This window comes from Dendrobates tinctorius, unplaced genomic scaffold (genome assembly GCF_039654945.1).
Source record: "Dendrobates tinctorius isolate UK_male_01 unplaced genomic scaffold, ASM3965494v1 ptg000005l, whole genome shotgun sequence".
Taxonomy (NCBI): Eukaryota; Metazoa; Chordata; class Amphibia; order Anura; family Dendrobatidae; genus Dendrobates; species Dendrobates tinctorius.
The window spans coordinates 26,500,717-26,522,906 of record NW_027361673.1 but is presented as its reverse complement, the minus strand read 5'-3'; the positions used below and the strand labels follow the sequence as shown (position 1 = coordinate 26,522,906).

Here is a 22,190-nt window from a genome sequence, read left to right as displayed (position 1 = left end):
CTCGGACAACCAGGTAGCGGTAGCATATATCAACCACCAAGGTGGAACCCGCTCCGACGCCCTGATGCGGACAACAGAACGTCTCCTTCAAATAGCAGAGGGAAGTTTTCTATCTTTGACGGCGCTCCACATCAGAGGAAAGGACAACGTAAAGGCAGACTTTCTAAGCCGCAAGGCTCTAAAGCAAGGAGAATGGGCTTTGAACAGGGATATTTACCACCAGATTGTCCGCAGATGGGGTCGGCCAGAGGTAGACCTCTTTGCCACCAGAGAAAACAGAAAAGAAAAATCGTTCTGCTCTCTGAATCCCAGGGAAAATCCACTAGCAGTGGACGCCCTCCTGATAAGATGGAACTTTTCTCTGGCATACGCCTTCCCGCCATTAAATCTTCTACCTCTGGTAGTAAGGAAGATCAGGGAAGATCGGGCAAGAGTCATATTAATTGCCCCCTTTTGGCCCAGGAGGACCTGGTTTGCATGGTTGAGGACCATGTCTGTATGCGATCCCTGGGTGCTGCCGAACCTTCCGGATCTCCTCTACCAGGGGCCAGTCAGCCACCCACAAGTAGCGAGACTCCATTTGACGGCGTGGTCTTTGAAAGGTCACTGTTAGAGGATAGAGGGTTCTCCAAGAAGTTAATTGATACCCTCCTAAAAAGCAGGAAATTGACTACCACTAACATTTATGCTAGGACCTGGAAGCGATTCCTGTCCACCTTTCAGTTTGACGCCAGAGATGGAATTCCCACGAAACATATTCTGGAATTTCTCCAGAAGGGTCTCGAATTGGGTCTCTCCACAAGTACATTAAAAGTACAAGTTTCAGCCTTAGGGGCCTTGTTTGCATGTGATATTGCCAATAACTATTGGGTAGCAAGGTTCATCAAAGCAGCGGCTAGATCGAGACCCATACACAAAGACAGATGTGTACCTTGGGACTTAAATTTAGTCCTTACGGCCTTGACAGAAAGACCATTTGAACCTCTGGATTTGGCCTCATTAAAGATTATATCTCTTAAGGCGGCTTTTCTGGTGGCGATAACATCCGCACGTAGAGTGAGCGACATACAGGCACTTTCCAGATTGCCCCCTTACACAGAGTTCTTACAGGATAGAGTAATCCTAAGGCCAGATCCAGCATACCTTCCCAAGGTAGCATCACAATTTCACAGGACACAAGAGATAGTTCTACCTTCCTTCCTCCCTAATCCGACCAACCCTAAGGAGCAAAAACTTCAGGCATTAGATATTAGGAGATGCTTACTTAAATATTTAGCAGCCACGGATCCTTGGAAGGAGAATGCATTATTCCTATCCTTCCAAGGTCCCAGGAAAGGTTGTAGGGTATCAAAACGCACATTAGCGAGGTGGATTAGGGAGCCTATCTCTCTTGCCTACACAGCAGGTGGAGGTCCGGCTCCGCAGAACCTGAGGGCGCATTCCACTCGTGCCATGGCATCATCTTGGGCAGAAAGATCTGGAGTGTCAATTGATCAGATATGTAAGGCGGCCACCTGGTCATCTCCTTCCACCTTTTTTAACCACTATCGATTAGATAGATATGGGTGCCTCTCACCTTCGGGCTAAGGGTGCTGTAGTCCCGGCCCTAAATTAGTTTACATCTCTGTAATTCTCTCGTGCTGTCATGGGAGTCCGAATAAAGTATTAAGTTACGTACCGGTAACGGTATTTTTCGGAAGCCCATGACAGCACCCTTAGTTCCCTCCCTTGTTCACATATAGGGGTGCACTCCTTTAGAAGATTGTCCACAATTTACGGTATGTGGGAGATGGTGTAAAAAAAAAATAAAAAATATTTCTGCTATATAGGGTAGATAGGTTGTATATATTATATGTTGTGTACTAACCATGGTAGCCTCTCAAGCTCTGTAAACCAACTGATGCGTGGGAGAGGTGCCGCCCTTTTGTATCTGTAGGTTTCCTGTTCCTAAAGGGCAGATCCCCTCTCTCGTGGTGCTGTCATGGGCTTCCGAAAAATACCGTTACCGGTACGTAACTTAATACTATTCCATTCAGGTAACCTGGATGAAGAGTTGTTTGGGTCTGAATAATGTTTATATCAGAGCGCTGTCCCGGCCGGAGACATGGCCCCATGCAGCTCCTCCGGTCCTAGGGGGGCTTGTGGGGAACTACAGCGGTGGCATCCGGCCAGGAAAAAAAGTAAATCACCGCCCCCCCCTTATCACCCCCATAGGTAGGGACATATAATAAAATAAAGAAAATATTTTTATTTTTCCGCTAGGGTTAGGGTTGGAATTAGGGTTAGGGTTGGAATTAGGGTTAGGGTTGGAATTAGGGTTGGGATTACGGTTAGGGGTGGGTTGGGGTTGGGATTACGGTTAGGCTTGTGGTTAGGATTAGGGGTGTGTTGGGGTTAGGTGTGTGGTTAGGGTTATGGATAGGGTTGGGATTAGGCTTAGGGGTGTGTTGGGGTTAGGGTTGGAGATAGAATTGAGGGGTTTCCACTGTTTAGGCACATCACGGGGTGTCCAAACGCGACATGGCGCCACCATTTATTCCAGCCAAGTTTGCATTCAAAAAACAGTGCTCCCTCCAATTCAAGCCCCGAAGTGCACCCAAACAGTGGTTTACCCCCACATATGGGGTATCAGCTCACTCAGGAAAAATTGCACAACAAATTTGGAGGTCCAAATTTATCCTGTTACCCTTGGGAAAATAAAAAATTGGGTGTTAAAAATCATTTTTTGAGGAAAAGGAAAAAAAATGTTTTCTTTATTTTCATGGCTCTGCTTTATAAACTTCTGTGAAGCACTTGGGGGTTCAAAGTGCTCACCACACATCTAGATTAGTTCCTTGGGTGGTCTAGTTTCCAAAATGGGGTGATTTGAGGGTGTATTCCACTGTTTAGGTACATCAGGGGCTCTGCAAACGTAACATGACACCCGCAGACCATTCCATCAAGTCGGCATTTCAAAACGTCACTACTTCCCTTCCGAGCCCCATCGTGTGCCCAAACAGTGGTACCAGCATACTCAGGACAAACTGGACAACAACTTTTGGGGTCCAAATTTATCCTGTTGCCCTTGTGAAAATAAAAAATAGTGGGCTAAAATTCATTTTTTAAGGAAAAAAAAATATTTTCGCGGCTCTGCGTTACAAACTTCTGTGAAGCACCTGGGGGTTCAAAGTGCTCACTATGCATCTAGATAAGTTCCTTAAGGGGTCTAGTTTCCAAAATGGGGTCATTTGTGGGGGAGGTCCAAAGTTTAAGCACACAGGGGCTCTCCAAACACGAAATGGTGTCCGCTAACGATTGGAGCTAATTTTCCATTCAAAAAGTCAAATGACGCTCCTTCTCTTCTGAGCCCTGCAGTGCGCCCAAACAGTGGTTCCCCCCACATATGGGGTACCAGCATACTCAGGATAAACTGGACAACTTTTGGGGTCCAATTTATCCTGTTATCATTGTGAAAATAAAAAATAGCGTGCTAAAAAATCATTTTTGAGGAAAAAAAATGATTTTTTATTTTCACTGCTCTGCGTTCTAAACTTCTGTGAGGCACTTGGGTGTTCAAAGTGCTCACCACACATCTAGATAAGTTCCTTCGGGGGTCTAGTTTCCAAAATGGGGTCACTTGTGGGGGAGTTCCAATGTTTAGGCACACGGGGCTCTCCAAACGCGACATGGTGTCCACTAACGATTGGAACTAATTTTCCAATCAAAAAGTAAAATAGCGCTCCTTCCCTTCCGGGCCCTGCCGTGCGCCCAAACAGTGGTTTATGACCACATATGAGGTATCGGTGTACTCAGGATAAATTGCCCAACAAATTTTAGGATCCATTTTATCCTGTTGCCCATGTGAAAATGAAAAAACTGAGGCTAAATAAAATTTGTGAAAAAAAAAAGTACTTTTTTTTTTTTTTTTTCTTTTACGGATCAATTTGTGAAGCACCTGGGGGTTCAAAGTGCTCACTATGCGTCTAGATAAGTTCCTTGGAGGGTCTAGTTTCCAAAATGGGGTCACTTGTGGGGGAGCTCCAATGTTTAGGCACACAGGGGCTCTCCAAACGCAACATGGCAACCGCTAAATATTCCAGCATATTTTCCATTCAAAAAGTCAAATGGCGCTCCTTCCCTTCTGAGCCCTGCCGTGCGCCCAAACAGGGGTTTATGACCACATATGAGGTATCGGTGTACTCAGGAGAAATTGCCCAACAAAATTGAGGATCCATTTTATCCTATTACCCATGTGAAAATGAAAAAATTGATGCTAAAAGAAAATTTATGTTGGAAAAATTAAAATGTCCATTTTTTTCCCTCCACGTTGCTTTAGTTCCTGTGAAGCACCTGAAGGGTTAATAATCTTGAATGTAGTTTTGAGTAGCTTGAGGGGTGCAGTTTTTAGAATGGTGTCACATTTGTATATTTTCTGCCATATAGACCCCTCAAAGTGACTTCAAATTGGAGGTGGTCCCTAAAAAAAAAAAAATGGTTTTGTAAATTTTGTTGTACAAATGAGAAATCGCTGGTCAACTTTTAACCCTTACAACTTCCTAACAAAAAAAAAGTTTCCAAAATTGTGCTGATGTAAAGTAGATGTGGAAAATGTTATTTATTAACTATTTTGTGTCCGATAACTCTCTGGTTTAACAGAATAAAAATTCAAAATTTGAAAATTGCGAAATTTTCAACATTTTCACAAAATTTCCGTTTTTTTTCACAAATAAATGAAAAAATTATCAATATGTCACGAAAAAACATTCCCGGAATCGCTAGGATACGTTGAAGCGTTCCTGAGTTATTACCTCATATAGGGACACTGGTCAGAATTGCAAAAAATCTCCAGGTCATTAAGGTCAAAATAGGCTGGGTCATGAAGGGGTTAAATGTGATGTGGTCCCTAAAAAAAAAAAAAATATGGTTTTCTAAATTTTGTTGTAAAAATTAGAAATCGCTGGTCAACTTTTAACCCTCATAACTTCCAATTTCCAAAATTGTGCTGATGTAAAGTAGACATGTGGGAAATGTTATTTATTAAGTATTTTGTGTGACCTATCTCTGATTGAAGGGCTTAAAAATTGAAACATTTTGTAAAATGTTGCCATGTTTCTGTTTTTTTCATAAATAAACGAAAGTCATATCAAAGAAATTTTACCACTAACATGAAGTACAATATGTCACAAAAAAGTCTCAGAATCAGCGGGATCCGATAAAGCGTTCCTGAGTTATAACCTCATATATTGACAGTAGTCAGAATTGTAAAAATTGGCCTGGTCATTAAGCTGCAAATTGACTGTCACTAAGGGGTTAATGATTGAGTGATTGCCCGAGCTGAAAACCTTTCTTGTAAACATGGCCAAACCTCAAGTAACACTAAGGCCGGGGTCACACTAACCGACGCAAAATACGGTCAGTATTTTACATGCGTAATACGGATGAATGGCCCCTAAACAGTGCTCCGTATGTCATCTGTAATCAAGGTGTGGTCGCGTATTTTGCGCATGTAAGCATCCGTATGGCGAGATTTTCTCGCAGGCTTGCAAAATGGACATATAATGGAGCCCTATGACAGGGTTTCTAAACAGAAACCAAAGAATAGATATAGACACACAGAATGCATATATATATATATATATATATATATATATATATATATATATATATATGTGTGTGTGTGTATTCTATGTGTATATATCTATTCTTTCTTTCTTTATTAAACCTGTCAGTGTGAGTTTACTGTATAGCGCACTGAATTGCCGGCTTTGCTAAAAGACACCTGGTGCGTGTTTCTCGCAAGTCACATGTGTGGTCCATGTGTAATCCGTATTTTTTGCGCACCCATAGACTTGCATTGGCGTACTACGGCCGTAGTACGCTGACAATCGCAGCATGCTGCGATTGGCACGGACCGTAGAATACGGATGAGAAATATACGGCTGGTGCGAGGGACCCCATAGAGAATCATTGGTCCGTGTCTAATGCTTGCTTTTAGCGCCTCTCACTCGGCCGTATTCCTCGCCAGTGTGACCCCGGCCTAAATGAAGGTCAATAGACACAGGTGGCTGAATTGAAGGAATTGCTTAAGCACCCATTTATAGTGACTTAGGGTCCTGTTACACTAAACGACGCACCAGCGATCCCGACAACGATGCGACCTGGTAAGGATTGCTGGTGCGTCGCTACATGGCTGTCAAACAGGCAGACTTACCCAATGATGCAGTAGCGATCCGTATAATGACCTCGGCGTTCGTTGGGACCTTGTCACACAGCAGCGATTCTGACGACTCCCGCCTGCGTCCATGATTTCTGTGTCGCTAACGAGGTTGCTCGTCGGTGTCAAACACAGCGATGCGCGCTGGTCAGCGGGACACCAGTGATCAAAAAATGGCCCAGGACATTGGAGCATGATCAGCGACATCGCAGTGGGGGCCTGGTCGCCGCTACGTATCACACGTAGCGAGATCGCTGGTGAGGTCGCTGTTGCGTCACAAGATCGGTGACGCTTCAGCGATCTCGCTAGCGATCACGCTATATGAGACGGGGCCTTAAGAAATTAGAAGCTGAGGATTTAACTCCTGTCATTTTCATAAAGGATTGGATGAACTTTTGTTTTGCTTCTCCCAAAGAGGAGGTTTAATCGCACATGGCATTGCTGATTCAATGAAATGGAAAGAAACACTATTAGAAAATAAAATTCTTCTGGCAGCTGTTTATAAGAACCCAAATCATCGTACATTGCTGGATGATCAACAGCTACTAAAGGAAAAGAAGCTCTGACTGAAGCAGCAGTTAGGATGAGTGGGCTACAGGACGGCCAAAAGCAAGAGGACTTTTGTTTTGCTAGTGCTACTGCTTCCATATCTTTAGCCTCATCAGATGAGGAGTTGAATTTTGAAAAGTATTTGGACGACATGGAGCCGGCAAAGCGTTGCTGCAGGGAAAAAGATTCCACTCCCACAGCAAGCAGACCATATTTCAGCAGAATTTTTCACTTGCTCTCAAAGTAGAAGATTTCAACTGTTCATCAAAACTGACTGTGCCTGAGGCAATTTCTTTGTACCCTGAAATTGTTAGAAATGTTGCCCATGTGGTTATCGCTTGCCCCCCCAACCCAAGTTGGTGCAGAGAGGTTGTTCTCTAGCCTTTAAAATAATTTGATCAAATTTGAGGTAATCTATGAAGGAGGATCTGATGGAGGCGATACGTTTTCTCAGAACAAATTCATAGACTGCACAAATGCTATTCAGTACATTTTTGTTGACCTGTTTTTTGCGCCCACTCCGCATAGCCACATTCACTATAATATCGCACATCATCCCGTTAAAGCCACCGGACTACTACCCCTTCTATCCCACATCATCCTGTCAGTCAGAGCCACCGGACAACTACCACTAGTATCCCACATCATCCCGTCACATCCGCCGGACTACTACCCCTAATATCCCACATCGTCCTGGCAGGCAGAGCCACCGTACAACTACCACTAATATCCCACATCATCCCGTCACAGCCGCCGGACTACTACCCCTAATATCCCACATTCCGTCACAGCCGCCGGACTACTACCACTAAATATCCCACATCATCCCGTCAGAGCCGCCGGACTACTACCACTAAATATCCCACATCATCCCGTCAGAGCCGCCGGACTACTACCACTAAATATCCCACATCCCGTCAGAGCCGCCGGACTACTACCCCTAATATCCCACATCATCCCGTCAGCCAGAGCCACCGGACTACTACCCCTAATATTGCACATCATCCCATCAGCCAGAGCCACCGGACTACTACCCCTAATATCCTGCATCATCCTGTCAGCCACAGGCACCGGACTATTCCTTACTAATATCTCACATCATCCCGTCAGCCAGAGCCACCGGACTACTACCCCTAATATCCCATATCATCCCGTCAGCCTGGGATCAGAACCAGAGCGCTGAGTGGAATGGTCCTAACTTCCATACCAGAGATCCCTTTAAGAAAGCCTGAGATCAGAACCAGAACGCTGGATGGATTTGCCCTGACTTGCATACCAATGATCCCTTTAATAGAACCCTGGGGTCAGAATCAGAGCGCTGAGGGATTTGCTCTAACTTCTGTACAGGAGATCCCTTTAAGAGATCCTGGGGTCAGTACCAGAGCATTTGAAGGCAGTTGCCCTGACTTCCATACCGGGGATCCCTTTAAGAGAGGACTGGGGTCAGTACCAAAGTGCAGATTGGATTTGCCCTCATTTCCATACCGGGGATCCTTTTAAGAGGGGCCTTGGGTCAGAACCAGAGCGCTGAGTGGATTTGCCCTAACTTCCATACCGGGGATCCCTGTTGTGAGTTCATTCTCTGGTTCGGGAGGTGGTGCGGCTGGTTTGATCGGTGGAGATCTGCCACCTGAGAATGAGGATGACGATTGGATCTCAGGATTCTCAGATTGGATTTAAGACAGCCGACGCCCTATTCAGTTGCTGGTGATTCCTTCTGGCTTGTCAGCTCTTGGTTTTCAGCTCTGTTCCAGTCATCTAAAGTTAAGTTTTTCTCCTAATGTTCACACTTGATTTTGTTGGGCTATTCAGTTTTTCGTGTGGTCTGCCAGCCCCGGCTGGGGGCTGAGCTGAATTTCCACTCTTATTTATCAGTATTTTGCCAATTGGCTTTTTGTCCCTTACTAGTTCGGTCTCTTTTTGCTCTATCTCAGAATATTCCAGAGTGCTGATATAGTGGAAGAAGTCTAGTGACTTCAGGGTTAATTTTGCTATCAGAAGTGTTGGACATTATTTTTGTAGGGTTTTTTGCACGTTGCAGACAGTGACTTGCCTTTCCTTTCCTGTCTAGTTAGTTTGGGCCCCATCATTTGCTCAGCCTATTTTCCTGCCTGTGTTTGTGCCTTCATCTTGTTTCACCGTCAATGCATGTGTGGGGGCTATCTATTCCTTTGGGGTCTGCTCTGGGGCAGTTAGTTTTCCCTTTTCTTGCTTTAGGCTTATGTAGTCCTCCGGCCATGACAAGGTGTCTAGGAACATCGTAGGCACGCTCCACAGCTACTGCTAGTTGTGTGGTAAGATCGGGGATCTGCAATCTGCATAGTTACCAAATTCTCTGGTTTTCTGTGGCTTAGCTTGTTTTGGTTTTTTTCTCCTCGGTGACCCATTCATAACAGATCCCTTTAAGAAAGCCTGGAATCAGAACCAGAATGCTGGATGGATTTGCCCTGACTTGCATACCAATGATTCCTTTAATAGAACCCTGGGGTCAGAATCAGAGCGCTGAGGGATTTGCCCTAACTTCCGTACAGGAGATCCCTTTAAGAGAGCCTGGGGTCAGTACCAGAGCATTTGGAGGCAATTGCCCTGACTTCCATACCGAGGATCCCTTTAAGAGAGGCTTGGGGTCAGAACCAAAGCACTGAATGGATTTGCTCTGCCTTCCATACTGGAGATCCCTGTTATGATGAGTCACCGAAGGAGGAAAAAACAAAATACCAGCTAAGTCCAGAAAAACCAGAGAGGTTGGCAGCTATCGGATTGCAGACCCCTGAACCTATCCACAACAACTAGCAGTAGCTGTGGGGGGTTCCTACGGTGCCCTAGACCCCTCGATCACAGCCGGAGAACTACATAGCCTAAAGACAGAAAGGGGAAAAACTAAACTGCCCCAGAGCAGACCCCAAAGCAATAGGCAGCCCCCAACATATAATGACGGTGAAGAAAGGTGAAAACACTAACACAGATAGAAAGATAGGTTGAGCAAATGATGGGGCCCAAGCTAACTACATAGGACAGGATAGGAAAGCTGCTGTCTGCCATCCGCAAAAACCCTATCAAAATGAGCCAACCGACTGATAGGAAAAACAGGCCCTGAAGTCGCTAGGCTTCAAAAGACTATATCAGCACTCAGCTATATTCTGAAGACAGAGCAAAAGATCAACAGATCAGAGACAAAAATGGAATTCAGCTCACCCCCGGCCAGGGATGGCAGAACTCCCAAATAACAAGGCAAAACAAAACTGAAGTGTACAAAGCAGAGCAGAAAAACTTAGCTTTGAGACGCAGGAATCAGACTGGTCTCCAAGAATCCAGCAGGAAAATCACCAGCCAGGAAGAAGGGCGTCGGCAGCCTTATATCCAGTCCTCAATTCCAGCCACCCAGTCATCATCTAGCTGCCCAGGTGTTTGGTAATCAGTCTGACTACCTTCCTTCACTAGAGGAGGGAGTTCATCAGACCTCAATGGTGAAGGGAAAAATGAACTCGCAACAGATCCCTTTAAGAAAGGCCTGGGTTCAGTACCAAAATGCTGAGTGGATTTGCCCTAGCTTGCATATCATAAATCCACAGGAGGGGGGATTCATTTCTGTCATGTGCTCTGTGATCCTTTCTGGGGGGGCAGACAATGGCTAGGAGCTTATGTTCCTGGGGATGCTAGATTTCTCCCACCATGTCAGTGTCTGCTGAGGTGTTGTCAAGTGGAAAAACTTGGTCATAGCAACCAATCACAGCTCAGCTACTTTTAACCAGCTCTGGTGAAATGAGAGATGCTTAGTGATTGGTTGCAAGGAAAACTGCTGAATATAGCAACCAATCACAGCTGAGCTTCTTTTGAACAGCTCTGGGGAAATGAAGGATGCTTCGTGATTGGTTGGTGATACACACATACATACATTCATTTTTATATATAGAGATTGCATATTTACAATTTATTAAAGGGAACCTGTCAGCAGTTTTGGCCGATATAAGTTATGGCCATCACTTTTCAGGGCTGATATACAGCATTCTGTAATGAAAGGCATGATACAGCAAGATGCTAATTTATGCGGACTTAATGGTTTATATAAATGTTTCACCATAACTTGAACCTTTTTCGTTCTGTACACTTCCTTTTATAAAATTTGCTCATAAGTTTGCTTTAGAAGATAGCAGACCAATTTTTGTCTGGTAAGTCCAATTTCAGTGTAAATTGTCTTATTGATCTGATTGAAATCTGTTCAGTCTGCCAGAAAACTGTTCTGACTTGTTGGGAATCTCTCTCAGGCAAAACTAACAGGTCAAGGAAATTCTTATCCTCTCTTGCTGACAACTTTATCCTCCAAAAGGTAAAGGAGAAAACAAGGGGAACTGCTACCTTGGATCTAATCCTTATAAACAGGGAGGAAATGGTTGAGGAGGTAAAAGTGGCTGGGACCCTAGGAGGTAGCGACCATGCTATTTTAGAATTCTGGATAACTAGAGGCGGAAGACCTGTGAAGACTCAGACGTCAAGGTTAGATTTCAGAAAGGCAGATTTTAAGGGATTCAGAAAGAGAATTGGAGGGATCCAATGGCTGGATATCCTTAAAGACAAAAATGTCCAGGAAGGATGGGAAATCTTGAAAAATGAAATTCTCAAAGCACAGTTGTTAACAATTCCGAAAAGAGGGAAGAATAGGAAGCATTTAAGGAAACCAGGATGGATGAACACAGAACTTAAGCACATGCTAAAAAGGAAGCAAAAAATGTTTATAAAATGGAAAAAAGGAGGCATATCTAAAGAAGAATATAATGCTGTCTGCAGAACCTGCAAGGCACAAATCAGATTATCTAAAGCTGAAAATGAATTGAGGCTTGCAAGAGATGTCAAAAGCAATAATAAAGGATTTTGGGGATATGTCAAAAGTAAAAGAAAAGTCAAAGATGCTATAGGATTTTTACAGGATGAAAATGATGAAATGGTAAGACAGGATGTTGAGAAGGCTGAACTTTTAAATTCCTATTTTGCATCTGTTTTCTCTCAGAAAGGAAATGTAACATCAACTGTTATTCACTGTCCTATTAAGGGAATAGAAGAATCCAGGATATCTATAAACAGAAAGATAGTGAGGAAACACTTAGCTAACCTAAATGTATTCAAGTCTCCAGGTCCAGATGAATTACACCCCAGAGTACTGAAGGAGATAGCAGAAGAAATTTTTGAACCCCTCTCCATAATCTTTGAAAATTCTTGGAGAACAGGAGAAGTGCCAGAAGACTGGAGAAGAGCAAATGTTGTTCCTATCTTCAAAAAGGGGAAGAAGGTGGACCCAGGCAACTATAGGCCGGTGAGTCTGACTTCTATACCAGGAAAGATCTTTGAACAAATTATTAAACAACATGTATGTCAGTACCTGGATAAGAATGAAGTGATTAAACAGAGTCAGCATGGGTTTGTAACTAATAAGTCATGTCAGACTAATTTAATTTCCTTCTATGATGGTATTACTGATTGGGTGGATCAAGGAAATGCTGTAGATATACTATATCTTGACTTCAGCAAAGCATTTGACAAAGTCTCTCATACAATCCTTATTGAAAAAATGATTAAGTATGGAATGGACAAGGCAACTGTTAGGTGGATTCATAACTGGCTTAGTGATCGGACCCAAAGAGTGGTCGTAAATGGCTGCACATCCAGTTGGAAGAATGTCTCAAGTGGGGTACCACAGGGCTCTGTCCTGGGCCCTGTATTGTTCAACATCTTTATCAACGATTTAGATGAAGGAATTGAGGGTAAACTGATTAAATTTGCTGATGACACAAAGCTAGGAGGGATAGCTAATACTAGAGAAGAGAGAGAGAGGATTCAAAAAGATTTAAATAAACTGGAGAAGTGGGCAGCAACTAACAGAATGGTTTTTAACAGGGAGAAATGCAAAGTACTACATCTGGGCAATAAAAATGAAAAAAGCATATATAGAATGGGAGGAATAGGGCTAAGTGACAGCACATGTGAAAAAGACTTGGGTATACTAATAGATCACAGACTGAAAATGAGTCAACAGTGTGATGCAGCAGCAAAAAAGGCAAATGCAATTCTAGGATGTATTAACAGAAGCATACAGTCTAGATCACGTGAAGTAATTATTTCCCTCTACTCCTCTTTGGTCAGACCTCATCTGGAATATTGTGTCCAATTTTGGGCACCACATTTTAAAAAAGACATCATCAAACTGGAGCAAGTTCAGAAAAGAGCGACCAGAATGGTGACCGGTCTGCAAACCCTGTCTTATGAGGAAAGGTTGCAGGATTTGGGAATGTTTAGTTTGCAAAAGAGAAGACTGAGAGGAGACTTAATAGCTGTCTACAAATATCTAAAGGGCTGTCACATTGTAGAAGGATCAACTTTATTCTCATTTGCACAAGGAAAGACTAGAAGCAATGGGATGAAGCTGAATGGGAGGAGACACAGATTAGATATTAGAAAAAAACTTTTGACAGTTAGAGTGATCAATGAGTGGAACAGGCTGCCACGAGAAGTGGTGAGTTCTCCTTCAATGGAAGTCTTCAAACAGAGGCTGGACAGACATCTAACTGGGATGATTTAGCGAATCCTGCTTTGAGCAGGGGGTTGGACCAGATGGCCCAGGAGGTCCCTTCCAACTCTACGATTCTATGATTCTATGACATGCATTCCCAATCCCAATGACTGTAGAGTCTAAAAGACAACTCCAATGTTTTATTGTGGGTTAAATTTACACAATGGGGCAAATATTGTAAAAATGTTTAATTTTTGACGGTGCAAACTTGGGGTGCATTTACAATGGCCATTTGATAGCCTGTTTAGACAGCCTGATGGCAATTCCCGTTCACACAATGATCAGTGACAGAGATGTCGACATAGTGTCGTTGCCATCTGCAGCACATTATACTGGCTAAATAGAACTGTGATTTTAAAGGGAATCTGTCACCCCATTTTTCGACTATCAGCTGCCGGCACCTCCATCAGGGGCTTATCTACAGCATTCTCTAATGCTGTAGATAGGCCCCCGATGTAACCTGAAAGATAAGGAAAAATTAATTATATTATATAATCACCCAGGGGTGGTCCGGGTCCGGTCTTAGTCCGATGGGTGTCGCGGTCCGGTCCGGCGCCTTCCATCTTCTAGCGGTGTCATCCTCTTCTTTGCTTCCCATCATGGTTCCTGCGCAGGCGCACTGTTCTGCCCTGTTGAGGGCAGAGCAGAGTCCTGCAGTGCGCAGGCGCCGTACCACTCTGACCTTTCCCGGCGCTCAATCCCACTAATTGGCCAGTGTAAAAGCAGCCTTATTACTAGACAGTCTTGAAATGCGCCACATTTATCACAGTGGTTTATGCTGGATGATAAATTTATTGCATGTTTAGGCTGTCTGTTTATATATTATCACTAGTGATGAGCGAACACGCTCAGATCACTGAGGTTAAAGTAGAACAAACAGGCAACCCCTTCATGTTTTGCGGCTGTCAAACAGCCGTGAGACATGCTGCTGCAGGAACTCGAACATATTATGAACATATAACCTCTTATTCAGGCATGTTCGCTCATCACTAATTAGAACCGGAATCTTGTTGCATGGCATATCATTTTAAGCCATCGCTCTCTCTCATGAAACCATAGGACTCTCCTATATTGCATGAAGCTTAAAAAAGTATCTAAAATGCATCATAAATGTGGTAAAAAGCATGTAAGACTGGTAATAATCACAAATTGCAACACATTTCCGCTCCATTTTTTCTTTCTAATGGAAGTATGTCAGTTTAATGCTCCAGAATTTACAGTAGAACATAGTTATAATGCCATAGTAAATTTTCCATAGAGGCATTTCCCATGCAGAATATCCTATAGTAATAATTTTGTTTATATTAATTTCTTTTTAGAAACTTATATGACTGGTACCTGTATTAACATAGTTTGCCTTTTTCCCGATCTAGGTATGCATGGATTTATTGCGTAAGCTGATTAATGAAAATAACATGTATTTATTGAAACGTGCTGGTATGTATAAAAATGAAGGTTTACTTGCAAAACACCAGGTTTTAACGCCTTAATGTGCCGGCATTTTTTTTTCTGCTTCTCTATTTTTTCCTCGTTTTATGAGCACTATAACTTCTTTATTTTTTGTTGACATAGCCTCATGAGTGCTTGATGGTTTGCAGGACAAGTTGATAGTTTTGAATGAAAACATAAAAAGTACAAAGAAAAAAATTCAAATGCAATGAAACAGTGGAAAAAATAAATGGTGTAGCAATGTGATTTTTTTTTTTTTTTTTTTTTTTTTTTTAAAAGGTCAGTATGATTACTGGGATTCAAACTTAGACCTTCTTCTTTTTTTTATATTTTAGTAAAATTGAGAACTTTCACAAAAAAAAGTTTTTCTCCATCTCATGAAACCTGTAACTTTTTATTATTCCATTGAAGGACCTGGGTGAGGAATTGTTCTTTAGCGATGCTTTTTAATTGATACCATTTTGGGATACATTAAACTCTTAACACTTTTTTTTTAAAACCTTTTTGGTGAGTTCCGGCAACTAACAATTGCCAAATTCCAGCATTTTGATTTTTTTTATTTTTTGCTTCAGCATTCACTGTAGGATATTAATATTTTTAGATTTTATTATTTTAGACAATTACACAGTTAGCAATACAATATATAGTACTGTGCAGCATTTTTGTTCCACAGCTGCCTAAAATGTTTGTAAAGTAAGAATGGTTTAAAAATAACTGTTTATAGCAAAATGCAAAGTGAATGAACAAAAGTAGAATCAAATCAATATTTTGGTATGACCGCCCCTTGCCTTTCAAACGGCAGCAAAGCATCACACTTGCTCACAGTTTTGAAGGAACTTGGCCAGAAGGCTGTTCCTAACACCTTTGAGAACTTTCCACAGATCTGTGAATGTAGGCTTGCACAAGTTTTTTTTTTTTTTTTTCTCTCATATAAACGCACCCAAACTGGATGCTGAAAGCAAAGCTCTATGGGGAACATATCATCACTTCCAGGACTCCCTTGTTCTTTACGCTAAAGATGGTTCTTAATGACAGTGGCTGTGTGTCTGGGTCGTTGTACTGCTGCTGAATAAATTTGGAGCTAATCAGACATCTACCTGATGGTATTGCATGATGGATAAGTATTCGCATCTATTTCTCAGCTTTGAGGACACAATTAATCCTGATCAAATCTCCAACTCCATTTGCTTAAAGGGGTTGTCCGGGCTTTTCACATAATCTCAGTACATATCTGGGCTGCAGAATTATGACAATAAGTAATTTACTTTCTATCACTAGTTTGTACGGTTTTCTAGATATTCTGAACAGAACGTCCAAGGGGGGGGGGTGTTATGGCATTGAAAAGAGAACTAGTTGTAACCTCCTACTCTACTACAAACATGCCCTCTATAGCAACAACCCCACCCTCCATAGCTACAGGCCCTCCCCGTCCACATGAAGCAGCCCTCATCACACAGTAACGAATTCTTCCCCTCCAGCAGCCTCAGTGCAGAGAGCTGCTCCTCCCCCAGACACACGCTGAACAGTGATCTATGCTGAGCCTCTGCTATGTGAATGAGACAGCTCTGTTTCACTGATGTCTTCACACAGCAGCAGATTTGGTGCAGTGTTTGTGCTAAGCTCCACCAAACTCCCAGCAAGCTCCAGTGACCAGCACCACCCACTGCCCACTCATTGGCTGCCAGTAAACTGCACCAGCACTCATCTTTATCATCATTCCAGCATTGGAAAGAACACAGCCGTGATCCTGTAATTGTGAAAGCAGCGCAATACATACATACACCCCCCCAACACTTCACACTGTTAAAGCTGCTGATTGGACAGGCTGTTCCCATCAGTATTTGTGTCATTAGAGACACAGTGCTCACACAAACACTGCACCAAATCTGCTGCTGTGTGAAGACATCAGTGACACAGAGCTGTCTCATTCACACAGCAGAGGCTTTGTCTCACAACAGATTACAAAAGTGACTGCTATCCCCTGTGCAGATTAGAAACTGCAGACCCCCATCACTGGCCATCACACAGTCTGTTCTCACTGCTGCCAGCAGCCTGGGACAGTGAGGGAAGGAATTACTGATAATGAGTTATGTATTGTAATCATGGAGTGTCCCAGAATTCAGGACGATTTTCACTCATTAGTTTCATTTTCCATAGATAACTGTTCAGTGTGTGTCTGGGGAAGGAGCAGCTCTCTGCGCTGAGGCTGCTGGAGGGGAAGAATTCGTTACTGTGTGATGAGGGCTGCTTCATGTGGACGGGCCTGTAGCTATGGAGGGAGGGGTTGTTGCTATAGAGGGCATGTTTGGAGTAGAGTAGGAGGTTACGACTAGTTCTCATTTCAATGCCATAACACACACCCCCTTGGACGTTCTGTTCAGAATATCTAGAAAACCGTGCAAACTAGTGACAGGAAGTAAATTACTTATTGTCATAATTCTGCAGCCCAGATATGTACTGAGATTATGTGAAAAGCCCGGACAACCCCTTTAAATCCAGTCACCATGCTTCACCGTTACATGCATACCCTCATTGTATCGCTCTACAGCCTTTTGGAGAACAAATTGTCTAATGCTGTATTTCACAGTGTGACTTACCCATCCAAATCTCCTGCTGTCATTTTTCTGCTCTTCAGTTCCTATGTTTTTATGCATAGTTGAGTCACTTGGCTATTTTTCCATGTGGAAGGTATCTTTTTTTTGTCCACAATTCTTCCATGAAAACCACTTTTGGCAAGGCTACGATGAACAATAGCTGGGTCTCCCCTGTTGCTGGTACATCTGGACATATTCCAATTTTTGAAGGGAAGTAAGCAAGTCTTTCATCTGCTGCACTGTTTCCTTGGCCGCCCACTGTGTCTATGGTTTTAATCTGTCACAAGTGTCATGTCCTCGTGGAAGATCTGGGGTTAGAAGATTACTACGTATTGTGAATCGCAGATCTTCCACTTGGTCTGTGTTTTTGTCCCATATTTAATGGATTTGGTTTCTTTTGGTGCTGAAGAAGTTAGCGACCCTTTCTATTTGGTCAAACGTGCAACTATATTTCAGCTACTTCTGATCTGGTCATTAACTCTCCCTATAAAACCTGTCCTGACTTTCTCTGTCTTGCTGGTGAAAGCTTTGCTTCTTTGGAGACGCTGTGCTGAATTGGAGATTGTTGCGTGCTGTTTTTAGATGTATGTTTTCCTTATTGTCCTATTTCCATTTGGTTGGTACATTACTATCCTTCTCTGTATATCGTGCTACCTTTGTTGAGTGTTTGTATGTTTGTTCTTTTCTGTTATTCCAGTTTTGTCTTTGTGTCTTGTTTACCTTAGATTTCTGTCCCATGCCTCATGGAGTGGGGGAGGGGACAGATCAGGGTTTAACAGAAGCATGGTAAGTTCGGAGACTCGGGCCACTCTACCTTCAAAAGTACCCTCGGGACAGGGATAGTTAGAATTCCAGGGACAGTTTGAGGCCCCCCCTTCCTTACTGAAGACCGCCACAGTGTGACCTCAGCATTGTTGATTTCTTGGTGCTTCTTCATGACAATTTGACCAGCACATCTTGAAATCTCAGTTTGTTTAGAAATCTTTGCCTGATGCAGTATAACTACCATTTGTGTTGTTGTGCTCAGTCTTACCAAAGTGGATGATTTGTGACATTAAATTGTCTTCCACAACTTTACCGTTGGATAAAACATGTTAGGTGGGCTGCACTGTAGGAGTAAACCGATTTTTCAGCAATGATGAGAATAGAGTTTATTTTATTCAGTGTTTCAATGCTGTACCAGCGTCTTTACCAAGTGAAAAAAAACAAGTGACACTTTGTGAATAAAATAAACCTTATTATCATCCCTGTTGAACAACATATTTATTACAACAGCACAGCCCACCAAACTTTTTTTTCCCCACTGGGTCCACTATTTCCTGGAGGATTTATCCGCTAGCCATATGACTGCAGCAGCTGTTTTTCTTCATTCCTACATAGGACTTGTGCCTGTCCCTGTTATGAGCAAGACACACTCACATGGGTAATAGGAATAAGGAACACCTATTACAGAGAGAAGCCTCAACTGCACCCTACTGGTCCCTGTACAGACTACACAGTCACTAGTCGCACAACTAAAAACACCTCAGTGGACCTGACTCCCTAAAAGGCCACCAAGCGGTTTCTCATACCTCCTGAGGGGTGGCTGCTACACACTAACAAGAGGAGAGGAAAGTGTGCAGGTGAACACTTGGGCCCAGGATGAGAAAACTTAAAGCACATTCATAAAGGGAAGAGAGGGGAAAACTAAGGAGAAACAAAAATAAATGAAACCATAATAACTTCTGTTGTGAACTCCCTTGCTCGTATTTCTGAGCCGAAGCTCCCTCTGGTGGTTACTGAGAGTAGTGGAGCTGGCCAGGTGGATGGAGGTTCTCCGCCTGACGATGATAATTGGGAATCTGGGATTGCTGGCTGGGAGCATATACAGTTAGGTCCATATATATTTGGACAGAGACAACATTTTACTAATTTTGGTTCTAGACATTACCACAATGCATTTTAAACAAAACAATTCAGATGCAGTTGATATTCAGACTTTCAGCTTTCATTTGAGGGTATCCACATTAAAATTGGATGAAGGATTTAGGAGTTTCAGCTCCTTAACATGTGCCACCCTGTTTTTAAAGGGACCAAAAGTAAATAATTGTAAATAAAATGTTCATTTCTAGTACTTGGTTGAAAACTCTTTGTTGGCAATGACTGCCTGAAGTCTTGAACTCATGGACATCACCAGACGCTGTGTTTCCTCCTTTTTGATGCTCTGCCAGGCCTTCACTGTGGTGGTTTTCAGTTGCTGTTTGTTTGTGGGCCTTTCTGTCTGAAGTTTAGTCTTTAACAAGTGAAATGCATGCTCAATTGGGTTGAGATCAGGTGACTGACTTGGCCATTCCAGAATATTCCACTTGTTTGCTTTAATAAACTCCTAGGTTGCTTTGGCTTTGTTTTGGGTCTTTGGTCGTCGTTTCATACTACAGATGGACAATCAGTTTGCCTGCATTTGGCTGGATCTGAGCACACAGTATGGCTCTGAATACCTCAGAATTCATTTGGCTGCTTCTGTCCTGTGTCACATCATCAATAAACACTAGTGACCCAGTGCCACTGGCAGCCATGCATGCCCAAGCCATCACATTGCCTCCGCCGAGTTTTACAGATGATGTGGTATGCTTTGGATCATGAGCTGTACCACACCTTCGCCATACTTTTTTCTTTCCATCATTCTGGTAGAGGTTGATCTTGGTTTCATCTGTCCAAAGAATGTTCTTCCAGAACTGTGCTGGCTTTTTTAGATGTTTTTTAGCAAAGTCCAGTCTAGCCTTTTTATTCTTGATGCTTATGAGTGGCTTGCACCGTGCAGTGAACCCTCTGTATTTACTTTCATGCAGTCTTCTCTTTATGGTAGATTTGGATATTGATACGCCTACCTCCTGGAGAGTGTTGTTCACATGGTTGGCTGTTGAGAAGGGGTTTCCCTTCACCATGGAGATTATTCTGCGATCATCCACCACTGTTGTCTTCCGTGGGCACCCAGGTCTTTTTGCATTGATGAGTTCACCAGTGCTTGCTTTCTTTCTCAGGATGTACCAAACTGTAGATTTTGCCACTCCTAATGTTGTAACAATTTCTCGGATGGGTTTTTTCTGTTTTTGCAGCTTAAGGATGGCTTGTTTCACCTGCATGGAGAGCTCCTTTGACCGATTGTTTCCTTCACAGCAAAACCTTCCAAATGCAAGCACCACACCTCAACTCAACTCCGGGCCTTTTATCTGCTTAATTGAGAATGACATAACGAAGGGATTGCCTATACCTGTCCATGAAATAGCCTTGGAGTCAATTGTCCAATTACTTTTGGTCCCTTTAAAAACAGGGTGGCACATGTTAAGAAGCTGAAACTCCTAAACCCTTCATCCAATTTTAATGTGGATACCCTCAAATGAAAGCTGAAAGTCTGAACTTCAACTGCATCTGAATTGTTTTGTTTAAAATTCATTGTGGTAATGTCTAGAACCAAAATTAGAAAAATGTTTCTATCCAAATCTATATGGACCTAACTGTAATGGAGCTGGCTGCTCTTGAAGGTTGCTGGTGATTTTTTCCTCTGTGTGCATTTGGAGCTCTTTTGTCCCCTGCCTGATCTGCATGTTCAGCTAAGTGATTCTTTTGCTAATCCTTTGCATCTAATCTGGTTGTGTCTTTTTTTTTTGCTTTCGGTTTTGCTGCTAGGGTTCAGCGTGCTCCCTGCTGGGGGCAGCGCTGGGCCCTGCTTCATATGTTGCAGCTTGTTCAGCCTCCTGTTATGTTAGTATCTTTTTGCTTGCTGCCAGTTTATACCAGAGTGCTGATCTAGCGGGGGGTGAGATCGTGTGATCTCAGGTTTTTTTGTATATCAGAAGTGTTGGATTTTTTCATGGTTTTGTTCGTGATTGCAGACAGTATCTTTTTCTGTCCTGTCCTATCTAGACAGCCTGGGCCCCACCGTTTGCTCAGTCTGTTCTCTGCCTGTGTTTGTGTTTCATCTTGTCTCACCGACAATATATGTTTGGGGGCTGTCTATTTCTTGGGCATCTGCTCTGGGGCAGTTTATTAGATTTCATCTTTCTGTCTTTAGGCTTAGTTGGTCCTCTGGCTGTGACGAAGCGTGTAGGGCATCGTAGGAACGCTCCACGGCTACTGCTAGTTAAGCGGATAGGATCAGGGGTCTGCAATCTGTTAAGTTACCAACCTCTCTGGTCTTCTGGTGGCTTAGCCTGTTCCTGCCATCTTCCTCGGTGACCCATTCACTCAAAAGAAGGAAAGAATTGTAAAAAAAATAAATAAAAATAAAGTCAGTTTTTTTTATATATTTTTTCCTCTGGGGCTGTAGGAGGATTTTTTCTTTAATGGAGACTAAGCAATTATCAGATCGTGTTGAGCAGCTCGCTGCTGAAGTGCATGGAATTGCGCGAGACAGGCAGACATAATCGGCTGTAGAACCAATGATCCCTACTCCTGATGTGTTTTCTGGGGATCGATCTAAATTTTTGAATTTCAAGAATAACTGTAAACTATTTCTTGCCTTGAAGCCTAATTCATCGGGGAGCTCGGTGAAGCAGGTTAAAATTGTCATCTCCCTGCTGCATGGCGATCCCCAGGATTGGGCTTTTTCTCTGACACCTGGAGATCCTATTCTGGCTAATGTGGATGCGTTTTTTCAGGCCCTGGGGTGCTTGTATGATAAGCCTAATACTATTGATCAAGCTGAGAAGACCTTATTGGCATTGAGCAAGGGTCAGAATGCTGCGGAGTTATACTGCCAGAGGTTCTGAAAGTGGGCGGTCCTTACTAAATGGAATGATGATGCCCTAGCAGCTCTCTTTCGGAAAGGTCTGGCAGAAACCGTAAAGGATGTTATGGTGGGATT

General features: G+C 43.0%; 1 protein-coding gene across 2 annotated transcripts in view; it reads left to right on the top strand.

Moving 5' to 3' along the window:
• The window catches only part of TOPAZ1 (testis and ovary specific TOPAZ 1), a 314,453-nt gene that overhangs the window by 114,971 nt on the left and 177,292 nt on the right, over positions 1 to 22,190 (top strand). For both annotated transcript variants that reach the window (XM_073568908.1, XM_073568899.1), the window contains exon 9: positions 14,678 to 14,741. In XM_073568908.1, coding sequence (XP_073425009.1) covers positions 14,678 to 14,741 — 64 coding nt within the window. The remainder of the gene's footprint in view (positions 1 to 14,677; positions 14,742 to 22,190) is intronic.